Genomic DNA, 24,079 nt, shown 5'->3' on the forward strand with positions numbered 1-24,079 from the left:
TGTATTAATTAGTAGGCTCTGTATTGTAGCCACAGTAGACATAATTAGCGTTGTTCTGTCTTTTCTGCGGTTTAATTTTAAGACAACGTGTAAATACTATGACGCTGTCAAATATTTTTATTAAGATTGTGGTCAAGGAGTGTTGCTTAATCTGACCCACAATGCATCTGGTCAGGAAGTGTAAATTCACTTTGGGAGGGATGTTCAGATATTTGGGTTATCAGTATGTTCACTTCATTCCTATCTAAACCTAAAATCTACTGTCCAGGGCAAATTATAATGCTGTTCACCATACTGCTTTTCACTGTTAAGCAGTAATGATATCTTTGCTATTTTGCCATAACTGCTTTGTTTCCTTTGAAGGTTTTTTTTTTTTTTTTTTTTTTTTTGCCATGTAACAGCGTATCCCAGTTTGCTGTTTATGGAGTACTTCATATGTAAATGCCACCGAGGGGCTCACTCATATACAAATATACTCTTGTATATTTCTTTATGAGATACTTCAAATACATTAAGAATAAACATAACACGATAAAATACAATCTCTGTGTGTCAAAATTCTTAAACAAAAATTCAACATCTAAATGTTACGATCACCTCATACTATTTCAATAGTTATTCAAATGTTTCAGTCTGTCCCAGCCTGTCACAAAATAATGTAAAGCGCAGCGCACTAAATAGATTACAACAAATGATCAGTTCACTTGCACGGCACATCTACCCAAACTAGAATAAACTTCATCTGCATCGTTAAAGGGGGAAAAAAGCTGTCATATCAGAAAAGAGACAAGAACCCTACAGCATAAATGACACATTTATATGCATATATATATATATATATATATATATATATATATATATATATATATATATATCTCCATCCAATTTCCAACAAGCTTATCCACTGTGGGGTTGCGAGGGGTGCTGTCAATGGTCGAGGAGCAGGGTACACCCTGGAAAGGTCGCCAGTCCATCACAGTATATATATATATATATATATATATATATATATATATATATATATATATATATATATCTATATATATATATATATATATATATATACATACATACATACATACATACATACATACATACATACAAAAGACGAAGACATAGTTAGATCGGTGCAAACTTGTATGGTAATCATAATGGGCACTCTGACTTTTAAGCGTTCATCAGAGTGACAGGAAGGAACTGCTATTATTTATTGTTTATTGTGTTATTTATATATATATATAATATATATGTATATGTATGTGTGTGTATGTATATATATATATATATATATATATATATATATATATATATATATATTATTTTGTGTGGAATGTTCTAAATATGTATATATATATATAAATGTTTGTATATAAATTATATAAATGTCCACATATATATGTATGTATGTATGTATAAATAAATATATATATATATATATACACAGTATCTATATACAGTATCTATATACAGTATATATATATATATATATATATATATATATATATGTGGACATTTATATAATCTATACATAATTTATACATATTAAATGTATACATTATACGTTTGCAGCTTCTATCTGCGGCCACCAGACGACTCTGTGCTCGCGGCCGGTCTGCAGCGAAGCTCCGCCCCTGGCAGGTTGGTGGGCGGAGCCTGGCGGTGCAGAGCCGGGGCAGCCAGGCAGAGCGTCTCTCGCTGCGGCTGTGCTCACTTCTTTTGTCGGTCGCGTTGCTCCTCTGCGCCTTTTTTTTTCCCCCGTCAGTCTCGCTCGAGAATACAAAGGAGATAAAGAAGACGGAGCATGAGAGCGACGAGGGGCAGAGCAGAGGGAGAGCAGCGAACCAGGTCCGGCCGCGGATTCTCTTTCTAGTCCCGGCTTGCTTTATCCGGGCTGGAGCCTTTCGTCCGATGTGCGCACTGGATTTTGACCGCCAGAGAGTGTCGCGAACGGGGGGAGAGGGTTGGACTTTGCCGTGCAGGTAGGGTTGTGTTCGCTTAGGCGTCGGAGGATCCGGGAAACGTGTTTTGAGGGGAAGGGGACGTACATAGCAGCCGCAGCGCTTCACCGCTGCTGACTATTTTTATTTATTTATTTGTTTATCCTGCCGCCCGTAAAGCTGAGCGGAAAGAAAAGCGGCGTTGTTCGGCCCGTGGAGTGAGACGTCCTCGGTGTTTTGTGTTGGGTCTCGGCGCTGCGGTAGCTGCCCTCCTTGTGTGTGTGTGTGTGTGTGTGTGTGTGTGTGTGTGTGTGTGTGTGTGTGTGGCTGTGTCAGCTGGAGCCTACGTGCGAACTCGCTCGGGCGGTGATGTAAAAGCGGCACGTAGTCGGCCGGAGCCGCGTATCGGACTCCGGTGATCAAAATATAGTCCCGGGGGGAGGGAGGCAGCTGGGTCTTTTTTTTTTTTTTTTTTTTTTTTGTTAACTTTTGATTTTATCGCTCCTGTGCGGATACGCAGCTGTAATTTGCAGGCATGACGTTAGCCGGAGAGCAAAAAGACTTAAACGTGGGGAGGAAGAAAAAAAAAAAGAGGAGGAGGAGGAGGAAGGGGGGGGGGGTTCTCGTTTGACATGATTAATCTGAGGCTCAACTTCCCTGCAGCGGGATTAGGTAATATTTTCCCGCTTCCATTGGCCAACCTTTTCCTGCTTCCCGAGCGAGAATGGCTGTATGAGGAGAAACGCGGCGGTGTTGTTCCTTTTTTTTATTTTTATTTTATTGTTATTTTAATGTTCGGGGTCACTTTCTGCAGCTAGGTAGGCCGGTTTCGCTTCCGCGTCGCGCGTCAAGGCGGAGGTTCTCCTTCCCAGGAAAGGAAAGCCGGGGGAGTGTTTGTCAGGGCAGCATATTAATCTGCGCGATGACTTCACCTTGGAAACTGAGATTATAGGATTATCTGCTGAGGACTACCTCTCTCTCTCTCTCTCTCTCTTTCTCTTTCTCTTCCAGGACCGTCCGGGTGTAGCGCGACGACATGGACCAAACTTTGCACATCCTCCAGAAATCCGCGGACCGGGTGCCGGCCGGGATCCCCCTGGACGTGAGCCTCAACATGGACGCAGGGGGGGACTTCGCGGAGCAGCCCATCGTGGGGCTCTCGGACAAAATCCCGCTGGTGAAACCCTATTTTCGCAAGAAGCCGAGGAAGCTGGACCCCAAATGCATCCACCGCGCCCTGGACCCGATCCTCACCAGCCTGCTGAGCACCGACACGCTGGTGTCCGGGGACGGGGTGTTCGTCCCCCGGAGCCAGCCGGGCAGGACTCCGGGCACGCTGTGCGCCGCGGCGGTGGTGAAGCAGGGCTGCGTGGGCCAGGTGTGCCTCAAGGACCCGGGGGCCGCCGAGGACGCCACGGCCGCCGCCGGGGTCCAGGGCTTGATGAGCCGGGACGTGGACGTGGACATGGCCGACGCTACCGCGGAGCTGGAGGAGACGGAGGGACAACAGCGGAAGGCCGGCGGCGCGGACCCCGTCACGCCCCCTGAGAGGGACACGCCCCCCGCCGGTGCGCCGCAGGTGCCCCGCCAGGAGGGGACCGCCGTCAAGAGCGCGGACCTCCTGGCCTCCGGCGCCGGAAGCGCTCCGGCGAAGGATCCCTCCGCCGCGCGGGACCCGCAGCCCCTGCAGCCGGACAAAGGCGTGCTGTTTCAGAACAAAAGCGAGGAGGCCTCCCTGGACCTGGTGTTCGAGCTGCTCACCCAGCTCCAGTACCACACGCACCAGGCGGACTCCGTGGACATCTGCGTGGACTTCCTGCAGGGACGGTGCGTCTTCGGCAACGACTGCGCCCACCACCACACCGTCCTGCCCTACCACTGGCAGATCCGCAGGAGCGGCGCCCAGACGTGGCAGAGCATGGCGGACGAGGCCCAGGAGCAGCTGGAGAGACTCTACTGCAACCCGGACCAGGAGCAAGTCAGGCTCAAGTACCAGTAAGTGTCCACGCAGGAGGCCGAGGCCTCTCCTTGTTGTTGTTGTTGTTGTTGTTGTTGTCCAGAGAGGACACGTGTGCAGCCAGAAGGAGGTTGTCCTGGTGTGACCTAGAGTGGAAAGCCCACGGGTGTTGCTGCTGGTGCAGGGCATCACCGCTAAAAGGCAAAAAAAAAAATCAGCTAAAGGCTTTTATTCAAAGAATGGAGCACGGTTGTCCCCAAATGTTATAAATAACAGGGGCCCAAACAGTATATAGAAGAAATGCGGGTTAAATTTAGGTGTAATTTGTAAATGCGTTATTGTGTTGTTGTTACTATGTTGCACCTGATGAGATAACACAAGAGCAACAGAGCGGATGCTAGCGGCTGGCCAGGTGGCAGCCTTTCAGCCGCAGCCTCAAACAGAAAAGGGCGAGCTGTGGGCGGAGCTCCTCGGCTTCCCACGCCACGGCCAACGGGAAACACCGCCAAGCCATTTAGTCTCTCGTGTGAGCGAGCCGGAGGGCGGGGTGGGAATCACCTTTCAGCCTCCTGCGCCGGCAGTGCGCAGCAACGGGCGAGGTGGTAGCGACTGGAGGAGACAAGCGTGTCTGATTTTTACTGCACGTCTGTAAAAGTGTGTGGCTGCACATTTATTTTTATTTTTTATTATTATTTTTTTGCATCTGTTTGAAGGCAGCGGAGCAAACTTGTTCCCGTCCGGTGCAGTGTGACATTGCGGTGTGGGTGTGCAGCGTATCTCCCCCATATTATGTTCTTAATGATTAAGAACAAATAGGTGTTGGTGACATAGCAACAGCGGAGCGGGAAGCTCATAGGCTGCCTGTAAATTACCGGAGTCTTCGCTAAACCTCGGCCTCACTTCCCCCTGCGGTTTCACCGCCGGCCACGACCTGAAAGCGTCGGCTCCCCAGGCTGTGTGTGTGTGTGTGTGTGCTGCAGTCAGTCCTCCGGACAATCTGCCCCCCCCCCCCAAACCCCCAAAACCCCCAAACCCGGCCCTGCGATTGGCCGAGGCAGAATTTACAGCCCCCGTGAACTTTCCTGACCCCCCCCCCCCCCTCCTCCTCCTCCTCCTCCCCTACAGATGCACTTTGTGGTCAGTGACACGGTCTCCCTCTGCAGTTGCACAACGCCGCGCGCGCGTCCGCCCTCCCTCCTTGCGCACACGCGCCCCTTAGCGTGCGGGCGCTCGCACGAACCGGGTGCCCAGGTAAACCGAGCGGCTCGCACGGCTCACACGCAGGCATGCCTTCTAGCGGAGGGAGATAAGCCTCCCTTTTACTCTCTGTCTCACGCCCAGGAGACGCTGTAACGCTTCAACCCGCGGCGGGGTGACACGGAGCAGCATGTGCTTCCTGTGGAACTGAGCGCCGCGCGCACAGGCAAACAATGGGGCCCCTCAGCCAGACTCTGACCTTATTCCGAACACGCGGCCCTCTCTGCTGCCCGCGCGCTCCCATTTCCCAGAGATGTCCCGCAAAACCGGGATTTTGCGTTTTTTTTAGCCTGGTCATTGTTTACCGTCGTATTGCCACAGTCGGTGACGCGTTATTTCACCGTTATCTCCTCTTATCGACGCGAGATGCTCTCCGTGCCTCTTGTTGTTGTTGTTGTTTTGGTCTTAAAAGTATTCACTTATTTGCATCCTAATCTATGAGTTTGACATCTTGGCTCATGTTTCCAGCTGGAGCTGCACTCAAAGCTCACAGACATCAGGATGTGCACCCAGATATTATTTAATTTTATTTAAAGTTTGTCTCACACAGTCACCGCCTGCCTTGCTCGACTCAAGCTCAAGCTTAGAGTAGAATGTCCCAAACATGCAAACATGTATGTCTGCGTGGTGGATATTTGTTGTTATGGTTAATGGGGATGTTTTTAGTGTGATAACTGTAATAAAAGTGACTATTTTATTATTTTTTTTTAAAGTCCCTCGGTCTTTCCTGCACCGCCTCTGTCGCTGATTTAGGGTCCGGAGGCCTTGTGCAGGGGTTACAGTACCTGGTGCAGATTTGGGCTGTGCAATTTTGCCAAAAATCTAAATTGCGATATAATTTTGACTTTTGTTTGCGTTAGCCACAAGTAACAAAAGTGCCCTGTAGATAAAGATGTTTGTACACAATGGACTATTTAAAACAAGACATGTACTGTTTGTATTAATCAGAATATTATTATTTAAGAGAACAGGTTGTTGAGTTGGACATCAATCCGTTACATGAAGTGCAACCAGCTTGACCAATACTTAATGCTATGGTGAGATTCCTGAAGGTTTCTGGTAAATATAGTATGGTTATATAAACTCTAAAACGAATAATACAATTAGATTATCTCCCTGCTGCAACTCTCTTCCCTCCCATGCGGAGGCAAACTCACTTTAAACATGTTACGACACCTAAAGGACGTGCCTTATCCATTAATTGTTACATAACCAACAAATTGCAGAGGGCCGCCATTTGGAAATGGCATTTTTTTAAAATTGCGATTAATTGTGCAGCCCTAGGGCAGTTATGGGTCATATTATTAGTCATACGGTTATAGGTCATATTTCCGCTCATAACGCTAAGTTCCAATAAACGGGGCTCCTTGGTTATAAAGTGCGTCGGCGCTATTTGATGTCTGCGAGTATTTGGCTCATCAAAACCACTGGTAGCTCTCCATGGTGAGCCACGGCAGATCCCAGACATGCGGACGGCTGTGAGGTGCGTACAGGATCAGAGCTTTGTGTGGACAACGTCACGCAGACAGTCACTGCTACCATGCGATCTGTATCGTATAGTTACTGTAACTTTGATGCGCAGGAGCAGGCAAGCACAGCGCAGTGAGCCGTGAAACGTTTTCAGCCAGCTGACTGGCGGTGCGCAGCCACCGTTGGAGGGAGAGGAAGCGACAACAGGGATGATGTGACTGGAACTATTAGCGGTTTTAAACGTTTTCTAGTGTCGGTGCTCGACTGAGGAGTAACCTGGCCACCTTTACAAACTCGCCTTAAAACCCACTGCTATTCTTTAGCTTCTGTCGCTAGCGAAACTTAGTTTTCATTTTAAATTGGTTTTATTGTTTCTTGTAAGTGTTTCCTTGCCTCATCTTTTTATTTATTTAGTTAACTTTTTTAAATGGACGTGTTTTTAAGCGCTTTGTAAACAAAGACAGTGTGGCAGCAGGAGAATAAATGGTTGGGTCCTCCTGCTGGACGCCAGCGCTGCCCCTCCTTCAGGGAATCTGACCGTGGTTGTGTAGCTCCCACGCAGGAGTTAGGCTGCAGACCTGCGCCTCCACCAACGCAACACGGAGGCATCTCCAAGCGACGGGCTCGCCGGCCATGTAAAGGAGAGCAGATGGCTCGGGAAGCCTCTCTGTCGGTATGGCAACCCAGGGCTGTTTTTGCCTTCTCATACTGTGCAGCGTTGGTGGAGGGAGGAGAAGGGGGGGGTATCTGCATCTGTTTAAGTGCTGCATTGTTGCACGTACACTAGAGCGTGCGTCCTGCCTCGAGCCTTTCTCCCCTCCTTCTCCTCCTCCTCCGTACGCGTGTGATCCCCAGCATCACGTAATCCCGTCCATATGACGAGCAGCCACGGAGGGGAGGGGAGGGGGGGGGACTAATCCGGGTCATGCGCGAACTCAGCAGGAAGGAGGAACTCTGAACGCCACGGTCGTCCCTTCTTAAAGTTACATCGTAACAATCCTTCGTTTGTAAACTCACTTTGTCTCCCGTTTGCTGACGCTAAGTGATCCGCGTCCCACTTTACTTTCAGCAAAGGCTCAACCTACGGTCCACCGGAGCTCACAGGAGGAGAATACACAAGGCCGGGTTATACATAGCCGCATTCATGGCTCTGTGTGTGGTGTGTGTGTGTGTGTGTGTGTGTGTGTGTGTGTGTGTGTGTGAGCGCTGGAGACAGATTCTTTTGTCAGCCATGTGATAAAAGCCTTGCTTGTCATTAACTGACATAAAGAGTCACCGAGCACCAAGGGCAGAGCGACCTGACACCAAGGTGTGTGTGCGCGCGCGAGAGAGATGTGTCTTTGTGTTTATATCGCCGGTGGTTTCCAAGTTACCTCGTTACCTCGGGTAAGAAATAATAAAATGCAGCAAAACCCTGGATGGGTGTGTTGACTGACGCGAGCCGACCCCCCCGTGGGAAGGGAGGCTATCAGCCCGGGTCCATAGAGCGCGTGTGTTTTATCGGCCGCGCTGTGTCAGACCGGTCATGGCGTGATTCAGCGAGGCGAGGCCTGGGTTGCCCTGCCTCCTTTTTAGTCACACTGCCTCCGTCTCTCTACCATTTTTTACCCCCCATGGGTCTAACGCCACCTTTTCTGCTCCTTGTTGGTGTTCTGTTTGTTTTTTGCTTGTTTCCCTGTGACCTTTCCAGGTTTTAGAGCACTTGAAGAAGTGTTCAGATCTGGAAAAGCCACTTTGTTTTCTCTAATCGTTGTTTTTTTTTTTTTTAAATATCCCCCCCAAAAAAATAAAATAAAATGTCGTCTGGGTGAGATTTGGTAACACCCGTGAGCCCCTGCGACGTGACAAGCGGCTGAGGTATGCAGCACCTGAACAGGAAGCAGGCAGGAGACGTCAGACGCTCTGCTCCGTCGCATTGAAACGGCTTCGGATGAAAGGGAGTCGGTGCAGCAGGAGGAAATAACACGAGCTCGTGACATCAACCAGCAATGCCGTGTGTGTGTGTGTGTGTGTGTGTTAGACTTCGTCAGCAGATTTGGTTGACTGGGTGACTTATCTAGGCGTGACTGGATGAGGTTTGCATGTGTGTACATGAATCTATCTAAAGATTGTGTGTGTGTGTGTGTAAACGGGTGCTCACATTTTCTTTCTAGTTTGTGACAGTCACAAGGGCATAACCTATGGTGGTATGCAGGTATGTGTGTGTGTAGCCGTGAGAAAGTCATCACTCTTTGTGTTCGGACATGTAGGAGCCATTTTGAAAGTGGAGTATTTTATTTTATTTTTTTTAAATCCCAGGATACGGTGTTGCTTTGCACATTTCATCCCCCCCCTCCCCCTTCACACACCACTTTCTAAGCTGCTGGTTGAATTTATCCGTTCACCACCTTGGAGGCACTTCTGCTTAAACGGAGAGCAAGCCGACGTTTTCAGCAGGCTAGGTCTCTCGCTCCGCCTTTTGATCGGCCCCGACATCAAAAGCCCTGGATCTACGTTCACCTAATTTAACCGGTGGAATTTTATTTTTAGGGCAGTGCAAAGCGAGGGAGGGAGGGAGGGAGGGAGGCAGGACGCAGTGGAAAAGCTTTTGAAAATCATTGTCTGACCTCTCCGGAGAGCTGTCTTTGTTTGACTGTGTGTCAGTGAAACGAGGGTACAGGAGTGTGAGAAACGGAGCTCATCAGTGAGGTGGAGAGGTCGCCTGCAAATGTGAAAAGGTTCACTTAGTCATAGTGAAACTGGAACATTTGTTCACACACAAACACACGGGTTTGTCTTTGAAGGCCGGGGAGATGCCACATCGATATGAGCTAGGCACAGGATGGTATAGGGAAAAAAGCAATAACAACAAAAAAAGAGATAAAATAGAAATCAGAACATTCAGAACATGTGTTTGAGGCGCAGCTCTGACCATTTTATGCTGTTGGATAAAGAGCCCTGAATCCAAACTCAACCAAATATTTACCAGAACTGTAAGTTTACCAAAAAATGAAGTAAAAAGAAGGTTTGCTCTTTGAACTCTTTGAAAGGGGCGGAGCATTCCAGGGTCTGCGCTTGTGATTGGTTGGGAGGGTTTAATGACTGTAGCATTAACTTATATGATGGGCTAGAATGCAGAAGGAAGGAAAACTGTTCTTCTAGTGAACTTGTTATTGGCCCTTTTTTTTTTCTATCATGCCACACGTCTGTCAATGTCATTACCCAATTATCATCCAGAACTTGTTAGGCATACCGATGCCATGGTATTAATTTGCTTTATTTAATACAGCAAAGCTACAATTCCTCCTGCTGCTTCTCACTTAACCCAACAAGTATTTGTTTATAGCGTTTATTTGTTATTGTAGAGTAAGAATTCAAATGTAGAGGTTTCCAAGTGCTTTTTGTTGTTGAACTTTTATAGTATTCGGTCGTTTCGGCTCTGTGTAGGTTAGCCTGCCAGCGGTGGCTTTGAAACGCCGCCGCCTTTTATCGGCGCAGCGGGTGGCGCTCCTGTAGTTCCTGCGTCCTGCTTGCTCTTAATTGTCATGACAGAAATGTTTCTGAACTATTTCTGATCGTCTTCTTTTAGCCAGCTGACCAGCAACAGGTGGGGGAAGGGGGGTGGCACTTTGTTCCTCTCAGCTCCTCCCAGGCGACATGACGTCCGGGTTTCTTTGCTTTCTGACCGGCTCGTTCTGGTTCTGTAAGCCACTCCTAATCAATTCTCTACGCCTCCACTAAGCCCCGGCGTTTTGGACCTCGTCTTTGCACGAAGACAAACCCACTCCTGCGTCCTAGGAAGGGTTCTGCAGTCGCCGTTCAGGTGCCGGCCGCTCGCCGTCTCTCCCTTCCTGAAACAAAAGAACAAAAATCAGTTCAATCCAAGAGGAGCAGCGAAATGGGGAACATTCTGCAGTGTCGCCTCGGCCTCTTCTGTTCTCTTATAGTTAAGAAAACAGAAGGAGAAGTGGAAGGTGGACTGCTTTTTAAATTTTCAAAAGTTTTTTGCATGCGAAGCCACATTTGCAGCTTCCTGCTTGCCTCACCTGCATCTGTCGGGGCTCTGAAGCCGTCTCCACAACCCTTTCTCTTCTGCTTCTGGGTTCAGTATTCAAATGAGCCGGCGTGTTTCTGTCTCTCCCATGAAACCGAAGCGCCCCTCCCATCACACACAGAACAGAAAACATTTTTCGGCCACCGCCGATCTGCCGAGCCCGACAGTCTGCGACTCGGGTTTTCAGTCACGGTTGTGTTTCTGCTCGTGCTCATCAGGCAGCCTCCAGTTTCACTTCCTGCGACGGACAGACGCGGTCGCCTTATGACTCGGCAGAAACGCGGCCGGCGAGAGCGGGACGTCCAGCTGCTGTCTGTAAATAGATCCGCACGCTGTGAGGTTCTGGGAAAGCGCCCGGTGCCGGAGAGCGGCGTTTTGTCTGGGCGCCGGGGAACCTCGGGTTGATGGGTAATTACGGCCGACAGGAAGGGAAACCTAATTGGTGTTTGCTGCGTACCTGTAACAACACGAGGTTTCTCTCCGCTGCGGGTGGCGGATTAATAAACGGGTTCAGGTGGAAAACGTCTCAGACGGACACGCCTTTGACATGACCTCCGCTTGCTTTCTCGTTAAAGACGTCAACTGAGGACAGGCGGTGTGGCCTTCTGCTTTGTGGCTCCGCTCGGCTCTGACTCTGATAGCCACGCACGCACGCCACCAGATTGATTAAAAACATGTGAGGTAAATGATTGCATAAGATGAAACTGCAGAGAGGATTGTCTAGGTCTGCCTTTAGCCAGCCGTAGTCATACGCTGTGAGGGAGCAGGCTAGAGGGAGGGAGGGGGGTTTAGGGGGTTTAGGGGCGACCGCTCATGGTGAGGCACGGTGGCGGCAGCGTCATGCGGCGGGGACGCTGCTAACCATATACGGCGCAGGGCTCAAATACGAGTTGGAGGTTCTGGAGCGGCCGTAAGGAAAGCCTCATCTCAGTCCTCTGGGTGAGGATGTTTCGCTTTAAAACTTGCTACTAAAGCAAGTGCCAAACATCCGAGGGGGAACTGCTTTTTACATGCAATGCATTTCTGACCCAGGAAGGAATTAGCAGATGGGACACACACACACACTCGTGCACAACGGGGTTTCTGAGGGTCAAATAGGGTTATGGGAAAGAAAAGCTTATCGACAAAATATAAATCATATTGATCGATATTGATAATTATCAAAAGAAAATTTCAAAATATACATTTTAAGTGCAGCAATGACCATTTTATGCGGTTGCTTAATGACCTATTTTTCAATAAATGCATTCAAACACAACCCTTTAGTCAACCAATGTTTTACGAAAACATTAAGAGGACACGCGCTCTCTGAAGTGTCTGAAGGAGCTTTCCCAGGTTTGTGATTGGTTGGGAGGATGCAGTGACTGTAGTATTAACCTACATGACAGGCTAGAATGTAGAAATAAAAGTTATTTTATTGAACTTTTCATTTGACCCCTGTTCTTTTTTTATATTGAACCAAACGTCTATCGATCGATATATATCATTATTGAATTAAGGTCCCGCCCTAGGGTCAAAGTGTGCATGATAACAGCGTCACGTCGTAGGAGGCGAGCCTTCGCTGAGCTCACCGGTTGATCCCTGATTTCCACAGTTTTTTTCTCGTGGCTGTTCCCAGACTTCAGTCCGTCTCGCTGGGACTGCATGTGATGTGACAGAGCAACACTAGATACTGCCCCCCCCCCTCTCCCATTCATCTAATGCCTCTAAATAAATGAGCAGGTACTGGCTGAATGAATGGGGCTGGCCGCTGTGTAATCTAGCCTCAGTGTGATTACAGCTGTCCTGCGAAGGCCTGGCAGGAACGTCATTGAACAAACAGCATCACGAAGACCCGGGTTGCCGAGTGACACCACTTTTAAATAAAGGACGAATAAATATTTGCCATTTCGTCTTTTAGCAGGAAGGTCACCGAGCCGCAGCTGTGAGGCCGATCGGCGCTTTTATGTGTTTTTAGTTTTGTTTTTTCTGACACGGACTGCTGCCCCCCTCAGTTGCTTCCCTGTTTTCTTTTTTTTTTTTAAATAAATTTAATTTTTTTTAGAAAATCAAACCTTTGCTTCTCTGTTTTCCAGGGGCCGGGTGTTCCTGCTGGAGTTCGCCACCATGCGAGTGTGCGACCTGGAGTTCGACTGCGTCCGGCGGCTGACCACGCCCCCCTGCCCTCTCCCCGTCCCCGCCGCCAACCCCAACGCCGCCCCCAGCTGTCACACGCTGTGGAAGTACTACTGCAGAGATAACTTCGGCTGGAGGGAGTACTCCGAGGTGAGCGTCCTTCCCTTTACGCCTGGATCACTTCAGAGAAACAAACACTCCCAGGGGGGGTTCTGTCATCTCCCACTACCTCTGTTTGGGTTCTTCTCCCCCTTCTAAACGCCTCTCCATCACGTCCGCTGGCTCCGTGTAACCCCCCCTCCTGCCTTTTGTCTTCTTCTCTCCCCCCGCTGCAGCCGGTGGTGAAGCTCATCGAAGAGGCCAGTTCGAGGGGTCTGAAGGAGGTGCGCTTCATCACGCTGCAGAACCAGTACATCCTCAACATCAAGGAGGGCTTCCAGCAGAACGCCGTCTTCGGCTTCAGGCGGCAGATCAAGAAGCGGCCCATGTTCATGTCGTCCGTCATCCTGACCCCGCACCTCCAGTAAATATCACAGTTTTACTCCTGATCCTGTCGGTCCCGAAAGTAGCTCATTGTTGCCCGCAGACCAGGAAACAGGCCTTAGCTCAGTGTATGAAGAGCGTTTGGGGCGGACGGTGTGTTACTGTGATCGCAAACTCCTTTTGCTGGCCGCGGCCCCTTTTTGAATCGCCTGCTACCGCTTTGGTGGGAGAAACCTTCTCTGTGGCTTTCATCTCCAAATCCCTGCAAAAACAAACATCATTTCCAGCAGGTGTCAAAATAACACGTCGGCATTTCTGCCACCATCGCACCGCAGACTCTATTAACGAAAAAGGCCTCGGCAAATGAGGAAAGTCAGGGTTTTTTTTATTATTGTTTCATCCGGTGATGCTGCAGCTTATCTGTTATGTTGTTGGTGACCTTTTTAAGAAATGTGTAAATGTTTGCGCTACGAGCCCTGGTGTGGTATAAGGAAATGGCACGGGGACAAAAGCTCCTGTGATTATTTCTGATGAGGCTGGCAGCTACAGTAATCGCAGCGGCAGGTATGCGTCGCTTATTGCCGGATCTCATTTTCCTCTGCGTCACGTGTCGGACGCGCTTGCTGCTTCTACACAGACGTGAGGAGGTTTTAAACCCGCAGCTGGTGAATCGTGAGGAGAAGTGGTCAGTCCTTCATGCAGAGGTGAAGCTTAGAGACTTTTTGTTCTCACTTCAACTTCCCATTGTACCGTCTGGCAGGTCAGCGCTATAATTTCTGTCTTCCTCCTCTGTGTTTTCACAGAACGTCAGGTTTTTGGGTGGCTGCACTGTTGCGTAATTCTCACCGCTGGCGTTCTAATGTGTGACGCTCTGTCTCCGCGGGGCTCTCTCTGTGTCCCCCCCCCCCGGCGTCCCGGCTCTGTTCTTTAGGGAGGCGCAGGCTCACATGGGGCCCCAACACAACGCTGATGTCAGTCAGGGTTTGAACGAAAGGCTCTCAGAACGCCGCGTCCGTTTTCCGTCCGTTTCAGAACGCGCCGACACCCGGAGCTGAAGCGACGCTCAGATTTTTATGGCACGTCACACCGTGGTCACCGGGACGCAGGTCGCTGCAAAGCACGCCTACAAGCAGGCGGGGCGCTGGCACGTGAGAGCCATACACAAAACGAGCCCCGACTGGAGGGATTAAGTTTGTTCTCACACTGGTTTTGCTTCCCGCCTTTCTAACGGAGTAGTGAGGAGACGTGCCTGCAGCACTCTGCTCCGTCTCACTTTGGAAACGAGTGATACTCGATTGGAAACAAGTGGAGCCATTTCAGCCCATTTGCAGATTCTCTTGGTGCAGAGCAGGTTTCCCAGAACGAGCTGTGCCCACCGGGCCGGGACAGAGAGAGACATGGTGGGGGGGGGGATGACCCAGGTAGAGCAAAGAGGGGAAGAGACACAGGAAGGGAGGGTGAAAGGGAGCGCAGCCGGAGAGGATCTACATAGTTTCCAGGGCTCTGGGATACAGATCCAGACTCCACGGTCCAACTGTGACAGCTGCACCAGTGTCCATCCCACCTCATTGGTTATTTTGGTTTGTTTCAGAGATTATAAAAGCCCAACGTTCAGTTTGTCAGAAAATAAAAAAGCTGGATTTCATAATGCAGACATGTTGCCCCACTGTCTTCTCAGAGAGACGTCTGTGGATGTCGGCCTGCAGACAGTCAGCCACGCTCCCCACATGTATGTGGAGCCAAGCAGAGGTCTTTTGTAACAAAGCCGGGTGTTTCACTTAATAGAAAGTTGGGTGGAGGGAAGAAGTGTGGTCAAAAAAGTTTCTAATGGCCAATTAAGGTGTGAAGTTTCCACAGTCAGTGATGGTTTGGGGAGCCACGTCTTGATCCACTGGGCTGCATCAAGTCCACAGTCAGAGCAGCAGTCCTGCGTCCCTCTGTCTCTGCTAACACGCTCTGTACAGAAGCTGATCTCCTTTTCCAGCAGGACCTGGCTCTTTAATGACCACAGGACTACTGAGGGCTGCTATAGAGGGTTCAGTGGTGCCAGAAAGCCCCCAAAGTTCCCAGCATCAGTGTTAACACTCTTATCGAGTTGATGCTGGATGAGTTAAACTTCGTTTTTAGCTCCCTCCCTGCCTTTGCCTGCTATCCTAGTCCCTCCTCCTCCTCCTCCTCCTCCTCGTCTGTCCCTCTCATTCTAGCCTGGCTCCATCATCCTTTAGTTATCTGTCCCTTTTCCTTTCACACTTGTTTTCCGCTGCGGCCCGTCTGTGAGCTCCTCAAAGCACGAGCGGCGGGGGGGAGGACGGCGACATGGACTGCATGGGAGGGGAAGAAGGGAGGGAGGTTGGTGGGCGTCTGCGACCGGACCGAGATAAGAAAGAGTGGGCGAAGGAGAAAAAAAGCGACGAGAATAGCTGTCACACTACCTCAGAGCCTCTCGATAACACACACACACTTTGGTATGGATGATAGAGCTAACAGCATTTACACTTAGAGGGTGATAACTTGACAGGAAAACTACTGTTACCGACTCAAACGCCAGACGTAGTGGAGGATTTTTCAGCTTTTTTTATCACTTCCATGACAGCTCCGCATTTTCCTGTCCCCTTTATCCCCCTCCTTCCATCCCTCCAGTCCTCCCCCGTTCTCATCTCGTCTCGTTTGGCGTCTGGGATTCATTTTCACACAATCCTGCTGCCTGTTGTCGTTTGGAGGCTGCAGCGCCGCCAGCTGACAGTCAACAGGGCAGCGACCCCCAACCTGCAGCAGACGCAGGATTTTTAGGGACCGCTAGCGACTGCAAACAAATTAGGGAGCGTAGCTGTTGGAGGCGGTGGCTGTAGACTTTCAGCTTTCTTCTTCTGGTGCAGCGTTGACCAGAGAAAGACCCCATTCTGCTTGGACTTCGTTTCCAGCTCAGGTCGGGAAGCTGCGTTAGCGGGACGCTGTAGCGTGCAACCTAATGCATTTGTCGCCCCACGATGCGGCAGAAGGCGTTTTAATTAGGAGCGGCGTATCGGAGCAGAGTAATCGTTCCTGATCCTGCCTCTGTTGGTTCGTGTGTCGATGCGCCGCTGGCAAATTTGCACAGATTTACGACTTGGTGTTCGTGGATAACAGGGAAAGAGAAACTTTTTATTAAAGTTTAAGAAAGCTGTTTAGTTTCCCCACGTGCTCATGTCCCTGTAATAAGAACTAGATCGCACACAGCGCCATGCAAATATTCAGACATTTTTATACAGTAATTAGTTAATTTGCTCTTACTTTTTTGGTTTGTTCTTATATTTGTTACCGTTGTGTGTACCTGCATCACTTTGCTGCTGGTACACCTGAGTTTGGCCGCTGTGGGACAATAAAGGATCCTTTATAGGGATCCTGTGTGATAGACCAGCACAAAGTAGTGAATGTTTGGGAGGAAAATCTGAAAAGTGTGGCCTGCATTTCCGCTTGTTTGTCTGAAGCGAGAGAGGAATGTAATTTATTGACAGTGCGACCAAAGCCTCAGCGAACCGTCAGACAGCCAAGGAAAGATGCACTCAGCTAAATAAAATGTATTCCTCAGATGGAAAACCTGCTGGAGTCGGGCGTGGGGGGCAAATGAAAAACAATGGCCCCCTTTTCTGACTATTATTTCTTCTTTTTTTTTAAACGAAAGCTACATGAAACGAGTCAAAGCGTCCCTATCTGTTATTTCGCCACTTGCTGCCATCTGTTCTGCTCTGACTCTGAGGTTCAGAGATGTTTGAGCGTGTTGCTGACAGCAGCAGCAGCAGGATCTCTGAAAAACGCTGCTGTGACGTGACCTAGCGACGACCGGGGACCTGCGCGCCGTATCTTACCGTATTTGGGGTTACGGTGATTTATAAGCAGAAGCTGCACGTACAAACGGAGTATTGCTGGGTGTGTGAAAAGAGTTTCAGTGGTTTTCCCTTATTTCCTCTTCTTCGTTGTCTGGCAGAAGTGACGAATTCATTGCTCAGCTGCTTTAAATATAGCAGCTATTAACCCTGATTGCTGCAAAATAGGTTAACGGAGACTCTCTAGTGTTTTTTGTGTACTTTTTTTTTTTCCCCCACTGAGGTGCCTGACGTCATCTGCTGTTCTTCCTCTCTCCAGGACTTTGGGCGGCCTCTCTTTACCCGCTCTCCCCTCCCCGTCCGCGCCGGCGCCCCTGGACGCCTCGCCGCCGCTCCCCCTCTCGCCGACGTCCACCAACCCGCCCAGCCTGTTCCCCGAGACGTGGCTGCCGATGCCCATGAGCCAGGACTTCCTGCGGGTGCCCGTGTCCCGCGAGGACCGCAGCTACAGGACGGTGTACAGCCTGTTCCACAAGACGGTGTCGGAAACCAAGTTCAGGATCATCAAGATCCAGCGCGTCCAGAACCCCTTCCTCTGGGAGAAGTACAAGAGGTGGGAGTGGCTTTTATTTCAAGCGGGAGATGCTTTAGTGTCTGCGGCGAGAAAGTCGGCGTCTAAAGGGTTGTGGTTGTTTTATTTGAAACGCCTGAACTGTTCATGGGTTCCTGCGTTTGGTGACCGCTGGTCCCTGACAAACCCCCAAGCTGCAAAAACAAAACTAAAAATAAGTCAAATCTTCTTGAAATTGGTGCATTTATCCTTGATTTTAGCAGGTAAATAAGACGATTTGCCAATAAAATTAGATTTTTACACTTAAAATAATACAACTCATCTCTATCATCTTATTTCAAATGCAGGATGTCTAATTATATCATTTTAGGGGTGAACATACTCACTCCATTAGCAGATCATCTTATTTACCTGCTAAAATCAAGGACAAATGCACTAATTTCAACAAAATGTGACTTATTTTTAGTTCTGTTTGTGCAGTGTTCTTGAAGCATTTATTTTTAGGGTGTCGGCATAAAGAGGGTTTTGATGAGAAACGCCTCAGAACCTGCTGCTGGCCAATACCTACGTAAAAAAAAATCTAGAAACATGCCTTTTATAACCATCAGAGGCTTTTTTTTCCTTTTTTTGTTTTTATAAATGATAAAACTTCAGACGTGAAGGTAGAAGTCAGACGACTCAGACGTGAAAATAGGCCAGACGGTACCAGCTGTGTGGGACTTCGTGAGAACGGCTCGGCGGCGGTGTGTGAACGCAGCAGATGTGGAGATGTTTGGTGACGACAGTGTTCCTGTTGTGAAGGCAGCGGGCTAACCGCCGTGGTCTCCTCCTATCAGCTGCCACAGCTGAACCCGCCCACACCGACCGGCACCGCGCGGTTTCGCAATGACTGCCGGTGTGCCTTTCCGTGTGTCTGCTGTTGCCACCTCTGAAAGCGGTGCCCCCCTCACCAGCGCTCTTCTCGGTTTCCTTTTCCCACGGTCTGGCTCCCCGCAGCGAAACCATCACTTCTTGTTTGCGCGACTTCATCCGCATGCGATGGGCCGGGGCGCTGCGAGCCCAACTGGGGTAGTAGGAAGTGAGGAGCGTGCGAGCGAGCAGCGCTGTGCGTGCAGTGTCATGTCGCAAAGCCGCGGCGCCGTGTGAGTTCACGCGTGGGTCACAGCCTCCGTGACTCCACTCGTCTTCTTCTCTGCTCCTCTTATTGATCTGCTCCTGTCAAAGAGGACGAGGAGAAGCTCCAATGGTTTAGCTTTGTTGTAGATTCAAAACTGAAAGGACTGTGCGAGCCTCTCTTTTTTTTTTTTTTAAGGCTTTTAAACAGGTGCATCTCAGTAATAGTTCCCCAGTGAAATTTAGTCAGTTCAAAAAGTGAAATTCCTCCTGACTGCTGAAACGTCACACTAGACTGCAGGTCTTTCCTCTGGGCCCATGATTTCTACATGAAATGCAAAGTCGGCTTTTATCTCGCGGGAGGACTTTGGACCACAGTCTGTTTCCCGGCCTCACCCCGCCTATGCTGCGTGTGATGTTGTGACAGGTGCAGGAGTGGGCCAGCCCACTGAGAGCAGCAGCTGGGGCCCACGTAGTCCTGGCTGCGTGGGGGGCTCTTGAAGCGTTTATTTTAGAGATCCACTCGTGAATCTCCCACCAACCTCTGAATGGGCTCAGCTTCACGGTCCTCAGGGCTGCAGTGTTTGCTGGTGCACTTTTTTCTACCGCACTTTTTCCTTCCACTCAACTTTTCATGCAGCACGTGCTGCTTTGTGGCCTTTTGGGACGTACCTGCCTTTGCTGGAGGTGTCAATGATTTTCTGTCAACTAAACAGGCTTTATATAAAAAATAAATATAAATATCTATACATTTTCTGACAAACATAATTTTGTAGTTTTCATTTTTTTTAGGCCACAAATGTCAAAATCAAACCAATCAGTGCGTGTAATGAATTTGTATCCTAAGACTTTTACTTTCTGAGATGAATGATTTAAATAAAGTACGTTATTTACGGTATTCTGATTTGAGGTGACGCTGTTAAGTATTTCTGCAAATGGTCGGTTAGGTTCTCACTACATTGCAAAAACTGACCTAAAAATAAGTAAAATGTTCTTAAAATTTGTGTTTTTGTCCTAGATTTGAGCAGGTAAATAAGACTATCTGCCAAAGGAATTAGTATTTGACCCCTAAAAAAAGATAATTAGACATCCTGCACTTGAAATAAGATGATGGAGATGAGTTGTTCCCGTTTTAAGTGCAAAACTGTTATTCTATTGGCAGATCATCTTATTTACCTGCTCTAATCAAGGACAGATACACTCATTTTAAGAAAATTGTACTTATTTTTAGTTCCGTTTTTGCAGTGTAGGAGAAAAAACCCATACACTGCAAAAACGGAACTAGAAATAAGTAAAATATTCTTTAAAATGAATGTATTTGTCCTTGATTTGAGCAGGTAAATAAGATGATTTGCCAATAGAATAAGATGTTTGCACTTAAAATAAGAACAATTCATCTTCTTCATCTTATTTCAAGTGCAGGATGTCTAAATATCTTATTTTAGGGGTCAAAATACTCATTCCATTGGCAAATAGTCTTATTTACCTGCTCAAATCAAGGATAAATACACTAATTTTAAGAATATTTTACTTATTTTTAGATCCGTTTTTGCAGTGTATCTGCTTACATTTAGCGATGATGGCCCCCTCTGAAGTGTCTGCCTCTGTGTGCTCCCACAGGAAGAAGGAGTACATGTCGCGGCGCATGTCGGAGATGGACCGGCTGCTGAGCGAGCGCCACCTCTTCCACGGCACCTCCGCCGACGTGGTGGAGGGCATCTGCAAGCACAACTTTGACCCGCGGGTGTGCGGCAAGCACGCCACCATGTTCGGCCAGGGCTCCTACTTCGCTCGCAGGGCCTTCTACTCCCACAACTTCTCCAAGCGCTCACCCAAAGGAGTCCACTGCATGTTCCTGGCTAAAGTCCTCACTGGCAGGTGTGTGTGTTTTTTTTTTTTTTGTTTTTTCCTCTGAACAAGATGGTTTTCATTTGGCAGAACAGCACCACTTTCTTCCACTCGTGGCATTTCCTTGTTTGACTCTCTGCTTTTCTAGCCGACGCGGCTTTGAAGGGATCTGGATACATCATAGTTTACTGAATGCTAAATCAAGGCCTGATGTCTCCGGGGTTTATTGGGCTTTGCGTGGTTTAGTGTCCTTAATGAGCAGTTCGCTGTGTTTGACAAGTCAGTTCCCTTCAGGACGTTCCTCTTTCCAAACAACTTTTCCTTCTTTTTTTTGACCCCGACTCTCTCTCTCTCTCTCTCTCTCTCTCCCCTCCCCCCCTTCGCTTGGCTCTTGCCGATTAAATTTACAGAACACATCAACATTAATTTGGATCAGGAAAATCCTGAGGTTCTTTTCCATAAACCATCTTTCAGCCGGGCCGCGCTACTCCCATTCCTCCAAACAAAAGTCAAATCCGCAGGCGCACATGTAAAACAGCTGATTTGGCTGGGCCCATCATACATCAGCACCTTTGTTATGCCGAGGCAGACAGTCCGTGGCGCGTCCAGGGGATTGGGCAGAGGGTTTGGAAACCAACCCCTTCCCCTTCCCTCAATCAGACGCACACAGGAAAGGAGAGTTTCACTCCACGCCTGGGTTCAATCTGTTCCACTTAACAGGCCAAGACTTCGCTCTCATACTGAGGAGAGCTTCAGGCTCCACATCTCTCTTCGTGGTGTAGCAGGGTACCTTTGATACGGGGACCAGGGTTCAAATCCCGGTTGAAAAGTTGTAGTCGCTTGCTGCGGTTTACCCCGGAATAAGGGAGCAGCCGTCTCTACCCTTGCCTTTTGTCTTTAACTAGTCGTCTTACTTCAATACGCTTTTTTTTTTTAAATGAGAACTGGTTCCAAGACAAGAAGTTACACTGCAAAAATGTATCTAAAAATAAGTAAAATGTTCTTAAAGTTAGTGTATTTGTCCTTGATTTTAGCAGGTAAATAAGATTATCTGCCAATGGAATGAGTATTTTGACCCCTAAAATAAGATAATTAGACATCCTGCACCTGAAATAAGATGATGGAGATGAATTGTTCCTGTTTTAAGAGCACAAACCTTGTTCCATTGGCAAATAATCTTATTTACCTGCTCAAATCATTTTACTTATTTTTAGATACATTTTTGCAGTGTACAATCCATTGTTTCATTTCATGCACATATAATTCCTGCAACCTTCACTGCAAAAATGGAACTAAAAATAAGTCAAATTTTCTTGAAATTAATGCATTTGTCCCTGATTTGAGCAGGTAAATAAGACTATCTGCCAATGGAAAGAGTATTTTTACCCCTAAAATAAGATAATTAGATATAATGCACTTGAAATAAGTTGATAGATATGAGTTGTTCCTATTTTAAGTCCAAAAATCTTATTCCATTGGCAAATGATCTTATTTACCTGCTCAAATCAGGGACAAATGCATTAATTTCAAGAAAAAAATTACTTATTTTTGTTCTGTTTTTGCAGTGTTTGCTTTTCGGCTGTATTTGGGCTTGAAGCTCATGTTAATCACACTAATTTCTGTCTGCAAAGTTAAGAAATGATTTTATTAGGAGCGAGGTTGATGAAAGGGTGACTGATTTACAAAAATCTAAATCATCATTTGATACGGGGCACAACGGGCCCTGAAAGTGAATAGTGATAGCAAAGTCTCCAGTTCAAATAGGAGTCCGTAAGGCGTGGAGCTGTACGGCGATTTGATCAGTGTGGAGGACCAAGTCAGGATAAATGTTGAGAGGTATTATGGCTGCAGAATAGCACCTTAGCCAGAGATCTAAACGCGCTGCTAGCCCAGGCTGCACATAGCGCTGCATGAGCACCGATGACAACAACGTGTTTGTCAGGGAGCTGAGGCTCTGCAGCGCTCAGAGAGCAGGTCTGATGTCTCTGCTAGTCAGCCAGGAACTGCTCCTTTAAACCGAAGCAGAAGTGAATGGAAGCAGCTGGAAACCTCACTTCTGTTTGCGTCATCTCTTTCAGGGTCCGACTGTGCTGTAGCATAGCGGTCAAACGTTAGTGCTAAAGTGTGCCATACCAGATAAACTCTGTACACCCGTCTTCAGTTAGTTCCCTCACAACCACAAAGTTGGTGTAAGGTCAGTAGTCAGAGTGCCTGAACTCATTATTCTGTTGTTCCTTCGGCTCAGCTACTGAGGACAATGAAACAAGACTGATGCTAATAATCGTCATGGATGCTCTTCCGTTTAATTAAAAAACAGCATTTTATCCTTGTAGAGAGCCTATAAAAGTAAAAATCATGGCTAAAATAGTTTTTGTTTCCTCTGAGACTCAGAGATAACACCCACGGCTGCCTCCACGCTCTGGCTGTAGACTTTGGGTCGTTCCTTCCTTTGAAGCCTTGTTCCTAATTGTTTCATAATCCTGTGACAAAAACAGGTTTAGCATGGAGAGACAGTTTCTGCTTGGTTGTAAGAGCTCCTTCCTCTTGCCTATTTACTTTCATAAACCTCGCCCCAGTTCCTGCTTAAAGGGTCTTTGGGGAAAGTAAAAGAGCTCACCCGCCATCATCCATTCAGCACCGTTCTGTTTAAAAGGTCTTTTCTGGTTGTTAAGGACCTAATCCGTGTTTTTGTTTACGGTATTGCTCTGATGTCACGTGTGCTCCTGAGCCACGAGTCCAATTGTGTTTTATTTAGGTTTAGTTTCAACATTCTTAGGTTTTCTGGCTTTAAAATGTATTTTTCCTATAAAAAGCATATGCTTACAAATGTACATTTAGTAAAATCTCGTTTTAACGAGCAAATATTTGCGTTCTAACTTATTTAAAAGGTGCCTTTGGTTCCTGCGGCGATCTTGGAGCTCGACTAACCCGCTCTTTGTCCTCTCTGTGTCTCCAGGTTCACCGTAGGAAACTCCTCCATGCGCAGGCCTCCACCCATCAACCCCCGGGACCCCTCTAGTGACCTTTATGACTCCTGTGTGGACAACTGGATGGACCCCCAGATCTATGTCATTTTTAACGACGACCAGAGCTACCCGTACTTTATCATTCACTACGAGGAGGTACCCAACACCGTCGCCATATAAGGCCTGCATCAGGACTTTTTTGGTGTCTGTACTGGCAAAATACTTGAGTCGCAGTCTGCACGTGCTCCGTTAAGGCGACCGGCGGACCGGGGTTTCGTGAAGTCGCTAAAGAGACGCATTAAAAACCAAATGATCCACGCCAGCTCTTTTTGGAGTAGCACGGTCCGGCGCCGCGCACCTGGTACTTCACACACGTGAACGCAGGCTACGTCGACCGGATTCAGGCGGACCGGACCGGCGTCCGACCAGATTAAACTGGACTAAACTGGATTGGCGGGGGGGCGTTGAGACCTGAGTGGACTCGACGAATCAGGATCCCGCGGACGTTCGTCACCGAGCCAAAGCA

General features: G+C 48.1%; 1 protein-coding gene across 3 annotated transcripts; it reads left to right on the plus strand.

Annotated features, from left to right (window-relative positions):
- The first annotated feature begins 1,643 nt into the window (after positions 1 to 1,643).
- On the plus strand, positions 1,644 to 24,079 carry LOC105934707 (TCDD-inducible poly(ADP-ribose) polymerase). 3 transcript variants are annotated; one of them, XM_036149520.1, is made up of 7 exons: positions 1,644 to 1,845; positions 2,949 to 3,932; positions 12,730 to 12,919; positions 13,105 to 13,292; positions 17,375 to 17,668; positions 20,360 to 20,617; positions 23,544 to 24,079. In XM_036149520.1, exons 2-7 carry the CDS (start codon positions 2,974 to 2,976, stop codon positions 23,731 to 23,733), a joined length of 2,079 nt encoding a protein of 692 aa, XP_036005413.1. In that variant the 5' UTR covers positions 1,644 to 1,845; positions 2,949 to 2,973; the 3' UTR covers positions 23,734 to 24,079. The 3 variants fall into 3 exon arrangements, with proteins under 3 accessions (XP_036005413.1, XP_036005412.1, XP_012730277.2); XM_036149519.1 differs by having other exon boundaries at positions 1,645 to 1,979; XM_012874823.3 differs by lacking the exon at positions 1,644 to 1,845 and adding an exon at positions 2,585 to 2,609.

The sequence above is a fragment of the Fundulus heteroclitus genome, chromosome 18 (assembly GCF_011125445.2).
Source record: "Fundulus heteroclitus isolate FHET01 chromosome 18, MU-UCD_Fhet_4.1, whole genome shotgun sequence".
Lineage (NCBI taxonomy): Eukaryota > Metazoa > Chordata > Actinopteri > Cyprinodontiformes > Fundulidae > Fundulus > Fundulus heteroclitus.